Source organism: Oncorhynchus mykiss, chromosome 16, assembly GCF_057628025.1.
Source record: "Oncorhynchus mykiss isolate SJ-2025 chromosome 16, ASM5762802v1, whole genome shotgun sequence".
NCBI classification, from domain to species: Eukaryota; Metazoa; Chordata; class Actinopteri; order Salmoniformes; family Salmonidae; genus Oncorhynchus; species Oncorhynchus mykiss.
Genome location: NC_143037.1, coordinates 18,078,348 through 18,090,473, shown reverse-complemented (window position 1 = coordinate 18,090,473; position 12,126 = coordinate 18,078,348). Strand labels below are relative to the sequence as shown.

The 12,126-nt window shown below is 42.0% G+C and overlaps 1 protein-coding gene across 2 annotated transcripts in view; it reads right to left on the bottom strand.

Moving 5' to 3' along the window:
• Positions 1-1,106: 1,106 nt before the first annotated feature.
• The window catches only part of tbkbp1 (TBK1 binding protein 1), a 70,591-nt gene continuing 59,571 nt past the window's right edge, over positions 1,107-12,126 (bottom strand). For both annotated transcript variants that reach the window (XM_036946373.2, XM_090202092.1), the window contains 3 exons: positions 8,861-8,976; positions 4,792-5,597; positions 1,107-4,224 (listed from right to left, as the gene is read on the bottom strand). In XM_036946373.2, coding sequence (XP_036802268.2) covers positions 4,096-4,224; positions 4,792-5,597; positions 8,861-8,976 — 1,051 coding nt within the window. In that variant the 3' untranslated portion in view covers positions 1,107-4,095. The remainder of the gene's footprint in view (positions 4,225-4,791; positions 5,598-8,860; positions 8,977-12,126) is intronic.

The window sequence follows — 12,126 nt, the reverse complement described above, 5'->3', positions numbered from 1 at the left end:
GAGGTAGATCTTTTGTATGTGCTCTACTGCTATGCTTCCCGTTCTTAACTTTTGTTTTTGCGTCTTTTACTTTTGGTTTTGCTGCAAACAACTGAAAATACAATAGTTTGGGTTATGGAAAATATATTTCACAGCGCTTTAGATTGTACAACGATTCTCTACACTATACCAGCTTATTTTGTCACATAAACTGAAACTATTACAATTTTAGCAACCAGGAAATGGCGGAGCGATTTCTGCATAGTGCATCTTTAACCATAGTGGAATCATCTGAATTATTTAGCTTGATAGAAGACAGAAGAGCTCTACTCAAAGTTGATTACTTCTCAAATAGTGTGGCATATTGGCAGCACATGTTTTCGATGTGGTGAGGAAAATGCTGTCACAAGTAGCGCAGCTCTCTCTCTCTCTCTCTCACAGTGTGTAGTCAGCACTGGGGCTGGAACAAATGAGTTACAGCTGCTGATGAGCCACTGCTTGTGCTGCACTGACAGCAGCATCCACAGTGCAACACAGAACACACATGTCATGTTTTTTTTATGTTTAACTATCCTTGTGGGTACCAGAAGTCCTCACAAGGATAGTAAAACAAGGGACATTCTGACAATAGGGGACATTTAGGTTAGGTTTAGGAGTTAGGGTTAGGTAAAGTTTTAGGGTTAAGGTTAGGGTGCTGTTTAGATTAAGGGTTAGGGGTTAGGGAAAATAAGATTTTGGGTGGTAATCAATTTTTTGGTCCCAGCAAGGATAGCAATACAAACTGTATGTGTGAGAGAGAGAGATTGGCTTCATGCCTATCTGTAATTTATAAAATAGACAGTAAAGAGGATGGATTGTGATTCCCAATGTGATTCCAACTGTCTGCTTCCCCCTTGTGCTTAGATTCTGCTCTGCAGTCTGGAGGGGCTCTGGGAGAGATAGATAGGATAGTTTGGAAATTAGACACCACAGCAGTTTAGTAAAGATTGGCCCGGACAACTGTTTATCTCTGAATATTAGAGATACATAATTCTTGTGTATAGGTACACAATAAATGCTATCTTGACTACTAAATAGTATTTATTGCGTATCTCTACATAAGTGAAACCAACCAATTCCGAGAGTCCTTTCAGTGCAAGTTCCAGTTTATTTTTCAGGAAATGTAGACACAGAAAGAAAAAGTCACAACTCCTTACGCAACTATTTTTAAAATTTTTAAATACAAGTTGTTGAAAGTCCTTGAAATCCAGTGGTGCACAAAATACCTCCATAGTGATTCTTCTTCCTCAGTAGTGGCCCTTCAGCTTGTGAGAAACATCTGTCGAGCTCTTATCAGTCAGTCGTGGAGGGTGCCGCAGAGAGGGCTTTTCCACGCGAGGGTTTACTGTTATCATCAGATAAGTCACAGAGCTAGAAAGAGGGTTTATAGACTTTGTCAATGTCAGTGTTTGATCTGATTTGAAACTTGACGGGGGATTTGCAGCAAAAAAAAAGCAGGAGAGGAAATCTTTACACAACTTACCTCTTTGTGGATAGCGGTTTGAGTGTCAGACTGTGCGTGTGTATGTGTGTGTGTGTGTGTGTGTGTGTGTGTGTGTGTGTGTGTGTGTGTGTGTGTGTATTGTATACACATCTGACTGCTTAACATTGTGAACTGATAGGCGTGTTTGCTATGTACTACAGCTGCTGGTCAACATATTTTGGTCGTGAACGCTTTCCTTAAAACGGTATCATCTCTCCATTCCTATTTACATTGACATTTTAGTCATCTCTCCATTCATATCCGTGTATTATCTCTCCATTCATATCCGTGTATTATCTCTCCATTCATATCTGTGTATTATCTCTCCATTCATATCTGTGTGAACATGATATGCTTAATTGATACTTGGTCATCATCAAGAGAGATAAGTGTATATCTTGTACATAAATCTAATCTAGGTTTCTTTGGTTATGAAAGGGTACTTCATTCAAAGTAATCAAAAGGTACAATCCAACATGACATTCTGTACACAGCCAATGACAGACAATGTTGTCTTCGTGTGGGCTGGCTAGCAATTGATACCATTATTCTAACTCCACCATCATATACATCATTGTTAGCTTCAAAAGAGAATATAGATGTACTACCGAGGGTCAGGAATGCGTGGGAACAGAGTTCACAAAGTGAAATCATTTTGAGATGTAAAGGTGTGTCTGCGTATTTTTTTTTTACATTTGACCATAGGATTTTACATAGGTGAGTTTGTTCATTTTCCACCCGTTTGTAGGCCTACTATAGAATATTTAGTTAACTATATATATACACCATCGTTTGGTTACTATATATATATAGCTCTTTCTAGTAACCAAACTATGGTGTGCTACATGTCTTCTTTGGTACATAACAAATTGGGCCAAGAATATATCAAATGCTTATCAACAGCATTCTGTATTAGTCATGTAGGTTGGTAAATTGATTGAAGATAAGCTAGCAAGAATGGTACTTCAAACCAGTAGGTCATAAAATAGATTAATAGCAGAATGTGATTTTTCTGTGTATATTTTAAATTGGTAGCCAGCATAATAGAGATTATTAATAGCAGATGTCCTGATTAAAGTTATGGACCACAGAAGAACTTGCATTAGGCTTACAATACCTGTCTGTACACAGCTTTAAAAGTTTTACACAGAGTGATATATGAATATACATAACAGTATAGAATATTTGTGGGTTCTAAAAGGCCACTGATTTGCTCAAATCAATGTATGGCCCTTGTGTTATTTCATTGTTCAACTTGACATGTTGGTGAATTCTGAATATAATTTTGTCCAAAATTGACAACCACCTAAATGCATTGATGGATACACATTGACACATTGACATTGGCTGTATTTACACAGGCAGCCCAATTCGGATCTGTTACACTATGGTTGGTGTGTTTTGACATGTGTAAACGCAGCCACTGTGTCTCACCAAAACGTCAGATAACAATTATGTACAACATATTCGACTCAATAAAAAAAAAAAAAGTGATTCCATAATATTACCCCAAACACTCACTCTGAATTTTGGAGGTTATATTTAAGATATCTATGTATAAGATACAAAATACTAAGTGTGCCAGTGTTGGACTGTAAGGATTGAGAAATGTTTTCTTTTGGACAAAAGTGATAAATAGTGTTCCACTATAAGTGTTTTCAGGTCGTTTCTTCAGGAAGACTAAAGAGACTCCCAGTTGAATCACTGTTATCATATACAAATATTTTCCATGCACTCTTTTCCCTATAAGGAGTCCTCCTTTCCTACTTTCTATATACAGCTGTGTGTAAGCCTGTGAGGGTGAAATGTCACCAACGTGATACATGTGTGACATATTATCATTTGGAGAAGAAAATATAAAATATACCTTAAGGTTCTTTTGACTTGTTACTGAACAGATATATCAAACTATACATTAACTGGAAAATTTAGGTGGGGGGCGGAAATTATACTTTAATATAGGCTCATTTAGGTTAATTTAAGGTGCTAAGATTCATATAGAGTTTTGATCAGGCCACAAGCCTAAAGATAAACTGCCTATGGGTTCCTTCCACTCCACTACAGCGAGGTCGTCACGCCAACTACATGCCCGCCCTGCAGGACAAATTCATTTCTACACACAATTAACACAGCCATACTCTCTCCATAACATAACTCTGACCTCGGACTGCACATCGTAAAGCCCCGAATAAAAAACAGACTGGATCTATCCATTAGAGTCACCCAAATAATTCCAGGAATTCATTGTGTTGGTCTGTATTGCTGTACATAGGTAGAGAGGAAAGTAAAGCAGGACACTTTACAGCAAGTAGTACTGGTAAAGTGTGAGGTATAAAAAGAAATGGACTGCAAGTTGCCTGGAATGTCCCTGATCTTGCATCTGTCAAGGAAATTGTCTGTCATGAACCTCAACGCCATCCATGTCATTTCTTAAACCACCTATTTTTCCAAACATGCTAATAAACCCACAAAAAGCCCTCATGTATTGTCAAACAAAAGCTAGCCAGCTTAAAAACGCAATAAAACCTAAAATAACTCCACAATAAGTAAAAAACAGTAGCAACTAAAAAGAGGGTGCAGTGCTGCAATGGCGATCAGATCTTGCTGTTCTCAAGGTGCGAGTCGATGTGCTTGATGAGGGCGTCATCAGGGTAACCAATGGGGAAGATGAGCTGGCACAGAGGGCAGCTCCTCATGTCACTCTCTTCTGTCTCCATCCACAGCTGTATCCAAAGCACACGCACACGCGCACGCGCACACACACACACACACACACACACACACACACACACACACACACACACACAGCATTCAGGTCAACAAGCAGTGTGGGTCTATGGCAGGGCTGGCTCAGCCATTATCCTCGAGATCTACCGTCCTGTGGATTTTCAGTCCAACCCTAATTTAACACACCTGATTCTACTTATTAGCTGCATCAGATATGCTAAATTAGGGTTGGACTGAAAACCTACAGGATGGTAGATCTCCAGGAAGAGGGTTGGGCAGCCCTGGTCTATGGCAACTATCAATTATAATATTTGGACCATTTAGGTAATTTCATGAAGAAAAGAAGCTCATATGTAAAGGTGCATTGGAACAAATGTCATTTCCCATTAAATAGCACAGTGCAGGAAAGCATTAACAAAGTCAAGGGCAGTTCTCTTTCAAAGACATATTTTGATTGAGGGGGATAACAAGCTAACCTTGACCCATTTTACAATTTTTTAGATTTGTTGTGATAGAATAATGATATTCTATAGCATATTTGGGATAGAGTGCGTGTGACTCACATTGATGGAGGGCCAGGACTGGGCGTGCTCTGTGTGCAGGTAACTTGACGGGTGGCAGGTCAGGGTGTTGGGTCTGGAGGGGATGGGGAAGGGCGAGCAGGACGCCGGCCCCCTCATGACCCCATGAGGCGACACATTGTTGGGCACGCCCAGCGTCCGTGGGGGGCTGATGGGGTGCGGGCAGGTCCACTCCTCCTCGTCTTCAGAGGACTGCGGCAGCTGGGGGGGGGTAGTGGGGGGTGGCGGGGGCTCAAAGTGCAGGTGAGACCTGGGAGAGACCTCGGACAGGGGGAAGGGCAGCTCTCGAGAGTGGCGGGAACTTTCGTGGAGGCCCACCTCGCTGCCGGCCCTCTGCAGCCCAGACTGGGAACCTCGGAGCTGGCCTCCTCTGTGGGGTGACCCCCCATGCTGGGAGCCTCCATGCTGGTGCTGCTGATGCTGCTTGGAGTAGCTGGAGTCCCTGTAGGGCCTGGGCTTGGGCAGGGTGGACACGGGGTCCAGGCTGAGGCGCAGCGGCCGCTGGTAGGCCGATGGGTCAGCGACCTCGGAGTAGCTGCGACGGCCCTGGAAGCTAGCCCTCAGGTGGTGGCTGGCTGGCCGGCAGGAGTAGGAGGCGGGCCCATCATTGATTTCCAGCAGGGGCGAGCGTCGGTGCATGTCCGGGGAGAGGCGCTGTGGCTGGAGAACTGGAGAGCGACGCTGGGGGATGGGAGAGTGGTGCTGGGGCGGGATGGGGGAGTGGCGCTGGGGCACAGGGGAGTGGCGTTGGTGATGAATGGGAGATGGGGGGTGGGATTGGCGTTGGACTGAGGAAACAGAAGAGACAGGGGGAGTCAGAGAGCAGCACACAAGACTGTCTCTCGAAGACAAAAGTTATTACATCTTGCCAAAATAGGACTAAAGCCTGTTGTTACTTGTTACTCATAAGTACAGTGCATTCGGAAAATATTCAGACCCCTTGACTTTTCCCACTTTATTACAATACAGCCTTAATCTAAAATTGATTTTTTTTTTTATGTATTCGACCTGGCTTGGTTTTTGCTCTGACAACTGTGGGACAGGTGTGTGCCTTTCCAAATAATGTCCAATCAACTGAATTTACCACAGGTAGAGTCCAATGAAGTTGTGGAAACATCTCAGGGATGTTCAATGGAAACAGGATGCACCTGAGCTCAATTTTGAGTCTCATAGCAAAGAGTTTGTATAGTTATGTAAATAACGTATTTCTGTTTTCTATTTGTATTTTTTTAAATAAAATAAAAACTGTTTTCGCTTTGTCATTATGGGGTGTTGTGTGTAGATTGAGAAAAAAATAATATTTAACACATTTTAAAATAAGGCTGTAATGTAACAAAATGTGGAAAAAGGGAAGGGGTCTGAATACTTTCCGAATTCACTGTACATACAGGTGGTTGGCAGGTAGCCTAGCGGTTATAGCGTTGGGCCAGTAAACGCAAGGTTGCTAGTTCAAATCTGTCAATCTGCCCTTGAGCAAAGCACTTAACCCTAATTGAGCAAGTCACTTAACCCTAACCCTAATCCAAAAAAACACATTTCCATTTCACACATGAGGAAATGTGGATTATAAATAATGGACATTTTTGTAGGGGTTGATACATTTTTGTTAGGGCAAATCAAGTCTGACATTTTTAAGTGGAAATTACAAACTTTAGAAGCCTTTTTAAACCTCAAATACACTACAATGAGTATTTTCTGTTGTGCAGGACAATTCCCTGTGTCAACAGAGTGATCTGTATGAGAAGTAGCTAAGGCCAGGAGGAGTTTTTGTCTGGTAACGTCTCTAGCAATAACACAGAATCAAATATATTTTTGATAATGAAGAAAAAGTGTATAATCTTTCATATCTACCATATCACATTATGCTATTTTCCTGAATAACATTTCTCTACTTCTTTCTACAGTGCGTCAGACACTCTGTGTTGCTCTGGATTTGCAATGCAAATATGTTTGTCTGATCACAAAGCATAAATCAATTCTCCACAAGCAGCACACTTGACAAGATAGGCAAAAAAAAAAGACATTTATGAATACATTATTTTCCCCTCACCTAAGAGACACAGATCTAATTGAATGTTGACACATTTTAAAGTACAGTATGAGATGCTTCCTGTAATCTTGTGACAGCTATCAGCAATTTAGCAACAAAAAAAAGATGGGTGCATCGATGAATCAGAAGCATCTCAAAGGGGAAACATTTTTGGTTCTGCGGTTGAGTGAAAAAAGGGTAAATGGCGTTCTTGAACTCTCCACAGAGTCTTGAAATAGAGAGAAAACAGAGACTTGAGAAAACAGAGACTTGAGGAGAGAATGTAATTGTCCTGCACAGCAGGAAATGCAAACTTGTAGTGTATTCAAGGTTTAAAAAGGCTTCTAGAGTTTGTAATTTCTACTTCAAAATGCCAGACTTCATTTGCCCTAACAAAACATGTTTCAACCACTACAAAATGTTTTAATTAATTATAATTCATGTAATAATTCACATTTCCTGTTGCTGCAGGACTACTTTCCTGCTGGAGCAAACTAGCTCAAATTAAGATCCTACATATGTACTGTATATGTAGCTCTGCAACCCCAGGAGAGTAAAAAAACTGTTGTAGGCCTACTTACTTTACACTATACAGTGCTTTCAGAAAGTATTCAGACCCCTTGACTTTTTCCATCTTTCCGTACAAAAGTATGTGGACACCCCTTAAAATTAGTGGATTAGGCTATTTCAGCTAAACCTGTTGCTGACAGGTGTGTAAAATTGAGCACACAGCCATGCAAACTCCATATACAAACATTGGCAGTAGAATGGCCTTATTGAAGAGCTCAGTGACTTTCAACATGACACCGTCATAGGATGCCACTTTTTCAACAAGCCAGTTCGTCAAATTTCTTCCCTGCTTGAGCTTCCCCAGCCAACACTGCTATTGTGAAGTGGAATGCCAGGGGAACGTAACCTGCTCCAATGCGTAGTACCAACTGTAAAGTTTGGGTGGAGGAGGAATAATGGACTGGGGCTGTTTTTCATAGTTCGGGCTACGCCCCTTAGTTCCAGTATACAATGACATTCTAGATGATTCTGTGCTTCGAACTTTGTGTCAACAGTTTGGGGAAGGGCCTTTCCTGTTTCAGCATGACAATGTCCCCGTGCACAAAGCAAGGTCCATACAGAAATGGTTTGTCGAGATCGGTGTGGAAGAACTTGACTGGCATGTACAAAGCCCTGACCTCAGCCCTATCGAACACCTTTGGGATGAAATGAAACGTCGACTGCAAGCCTAATCACGAAACATCAGTGCCCGACCTCACTAATGCTCTTGTGACTGAATGGAAGCAAGTCCCGGCAGCAATGTTCCAACATCTAGTGGAAAGCCTTCCCAGAAGAGTAGAGGCTGTTATAGCAGCAAAGGGGGGACCAACTACATATGAATGCCCATGGTTTTAGAATGTGATGTTCGATGAGCAGGTGTCCACATACTTCTGCTCGTGTAGTGTACATTCCAGTTCCTTGATAGTCTAGTTCATTCCTCTCTTTTCCGGTTAAAATTCCCGAGCTGAGGGAGTGAGCTGTAAGCCGTAGTATACTGTATGTCCCATATCCTCCCTACCTCCGTTGTGCCCTTGAGCAAAGCTCTTTATCTGTAAATTGCTCAAGGGGTGTTGCTCTGCAGCAGTCCCTGTGCTTCTCCCATCCTGTGATGTGTGTGTTGTGTGTCAGGTTGGGTACTGTGACAGCAACAAATAAAGAATATCTACGCAAATGGGCCAATGAAGCAAGTATGACAATGCTGCTTTCAAGATGTAGCTTGTTCATTACCCTTCCCAGTGTCTGCAAGAAAAAAGAAAAAAGCATGCATTGAAACACCTTTTTGGGTTGGGGTTTGTGGTAAAGAGGTAGCTGTTGATATGACAGAGGAAGACAAAAGGCGCTGCAGTTTGAAAGTTGTAAATGTTCCCAGCGGACAAAACTGGTTGCAACAACGTTATTGTAGAGTATTTTGTGACGTCATGGTCAGGTTTAAAGGATATTTTTAAATATGTTTTTAAGACGAATGTTACTAACCTGGGCTATGATGCTCCTGGGAGGTCTTCTTCAGGATCTCTTTCTGTTTGGAGCTCAGTTTCTGCAGACGTCCCAACTCCTCAGTTAGCTCTGTGTAGGCTAGTGCCAAATTCACCCTGCAGGGGGAAAGAACCGAGTTGATCAGCCAATCAACCAACCAAACAATCAAAATCCCCCTTTGAAATCATTCTACTAATATTGCTTTCAAATGTGTGTGCACACTGAGGTTACCTGACTAAATGCATTCTAGTTTTCAAAATGTCCATGGTTATTTACACTTGACATCTATCATACGTCGATCTAAGCAGTTCCTAGATGCATTCCTTTCTCATCTCCAGATTGACTGCATACCAATTACATTGTTGATATCATTGCATAATATAGAGTATTTCTTTGAATACCAATCATATTAATCACACATGAATCACACCATTGTGAAGTAGTCAGACGTAAAGCAGACAGCCAGCTGTCTCAACATGACACCCAGGCCTTTTCCATGGTAACGAGGCAGCTATTTCAAACAACTCTGTTACAAGGCAACACGGGTGGTATTTGAAAACATAAAAAGAGCGAAAAGGCGGTGGTTGTGGTAGATGGCAGCAGTGTGTATGCGCTATCCAGCCTATGATCTGATAAAACATAGCTTATCTGAGCTCAAAAAACGATTTCACATAAGACTCTTGTGATTTACTGGAACATTGATGATGGCAATGTTAACACGTGTTTCCCATGCCAATAAAGCCCCTTGAATTGAATTGAAATTGATGGTGGAAGACAATATGGTGATATGACAGAAAAGGGACACACATCCTATTGCGTGAGGTGCTAGTTATGGAAAATGTGAAGCTTTAAAAAAGAAAAAAAAGAGTCTGACACAATGGCTGCGTTTACAAAAAAGATACATTCTGATCTTTTTTCCACTAATTGGTCTTTTGACCAATCATATCAGATCTTTTCACATCAGATATTTTTCTGGAGCTGATGTGATCCAACAAGTCCAATTAGTGAAAAAAGATCAGAATTGATCTTTTTTGTAAACGCAGCCTATTGGTATTTGCTGTGTGATTTATTTGACCTTTTATTTTACCTACCTCAGCAATGTTTTGATATGATTTGATTTTACAGACGATAAAATGAAGCGGTGTGTTAAATCAGACTGCATTGAAAAAATAGAGAGTGCATCTTTTATCTCTTCAGCAGAATCGCATGAGTGGAAACGCAGTCTTTTCTCAGGTCAGTCCTGGTTGTAGCTAGATACGTGGACACCTGCTTGTTGAACATCTCATTCCAAAATCATTGGCATTAATATGGAGGTGGTCCCCCCTTTGCTGGTATAACAGCCTTCACTCTTCTGGGAAGGCTTTGGACTAGACAATCTCCATAGACAAACATGGGCAGTAGAATGGCCTTACTGAAGAGCTCAGTGACTTTCAACATGGTACCGTCATAGGATGCCACTTTTTCAACAAGTCAGTTGGTCAAGTTTCTTCTCTGCTTGAGCTGCCCCTGTCAACACTGTTAAGTGGAAAATCTAGGAGCAACAACAGTTCAGCCATGAAGTGGTATGCCACACAAGCTCACAGAACTGGACTGCCTTGTGCTGAAGTGCGTAGCATGTACAAATCGTCTTTCCTCGGTTGCAACACTCACTACAGAGTTCCAAACTGCCTCTGGAAGCAACTTCAGCACAATAACTGCTTTAGGGAGCTTCATGAAATGGGTTTCCATGGCCGAACAGCCGCATATACAAGCCTGAAATCATCATGTGCAATGCCAAGCGTTGGCTGGAGTGGTGTAAAGCTCGCTGCCATTGGACTCTGGAGCAGTGGAAACGTGTTCACCGGAGTGTGGAATCTTGGTTCACCATCTGGCAGTCCGACGGACAAATCTGGGTTTGGCGGATGCCAGGGGAACGCAACCTGCTCCAATGCATAGTGCCAACTGTAAAGTTTGGGTGGAGGAGGAATAATAATAATAAACTAAGCCCCTTAGTTCCAGTACACAATGACATGCTAGATGATTCTGTGCTTCCAACTTTGTGTCAAAAGTTTGGGGAAGGGCCTTTCCTGTTTCAGCATGACAATGCCCCCGTGCACAAAGCGAGATCCATACAAATGGTCCAAATGGTTTGGTCCAAATGGTTTGTCGAGATCGGTGTGGAAGAACTTGACTGGCATGTACAAAGCCCTGACCTCAGCCCCATCGAACACCTTGGGGATGAAATGGAATGCCAACATCTAGTTGGAACTTTGCTGCGGGGACTTGGCATTGTGCATTGTGATCGTAGGCTTGTGTGCGGCTGCTCGACCATGGAAACCCATTTCATGAAGCTCTTGATGAACAGTTGTTGTCCTGACATTGCTTCCAGAGGCAGTTTGGAACTCGGTAGTGAGTGTAGCAACAAAGAACAGACGATTATTCCGTGCTACGCACTTCAGCACTCGGAGGTCCCATTCTGTGAGCTTGTGTGGCCTACCACTTCGCAGCCGTTGTTTCTCCTAGACTTTTTCACTTCACAATAACAACACATACAGTTGACTGGGGCAGCTCTAACAGGGCAGAAATTTGACGAACTGACTTGTTGGAAAGGTGGCATCCTATGACGGTGCCACGTTGAAAGTTGCTGAGCTCTTCAGTAAGGCCATTCTACTGCCAATGTTTGTCTATGGAGATTACATAGCTGTGTGCTCGAATTTATACACCTGTCAGCAACTGGTGTAGCTGAAATAGCCGAATCCACTCATTTGAAAGGGTGTCCACATACTTTTGTGTATATAGTGTATGTTCGAGTCGCGTCAGGGACAATTTTAGCATTTTAGCTAACCTTTTTCCTAACCATAACCTAATTATCTTAACGTTAATTTTCCTAACCTGCTGCACAAGTTCTCCTAACCTTTTACGAAAAGTTACTTTTGCTAGTCAAAACCGGCAGGCCTTCTCTGAGAACATTGTTAGTCTCCACTAATGCACTACACCTATATCTTTGATCTTTGTCCCGTAGAGAAACAATCACTGTATTTAGCCAAACGACAAAGATCACAAACTATACTGTATGATACACGTACTGTATTATAATTTCTACCAGGTTTATCGCCACAAACAACGTTTTAAAATGGGGAGGAGGGAGGAAGATAGGTGTCAATGTGTACCCAAACAGATCTGATAAAGCTTATCTCTCAAACTCATTTCAATAAAACCTTTGTGTTTTACTTGAATCTGACTCCACTTCCTCTACATAGTGATGGTGGAAGATAAGAGAAATATGG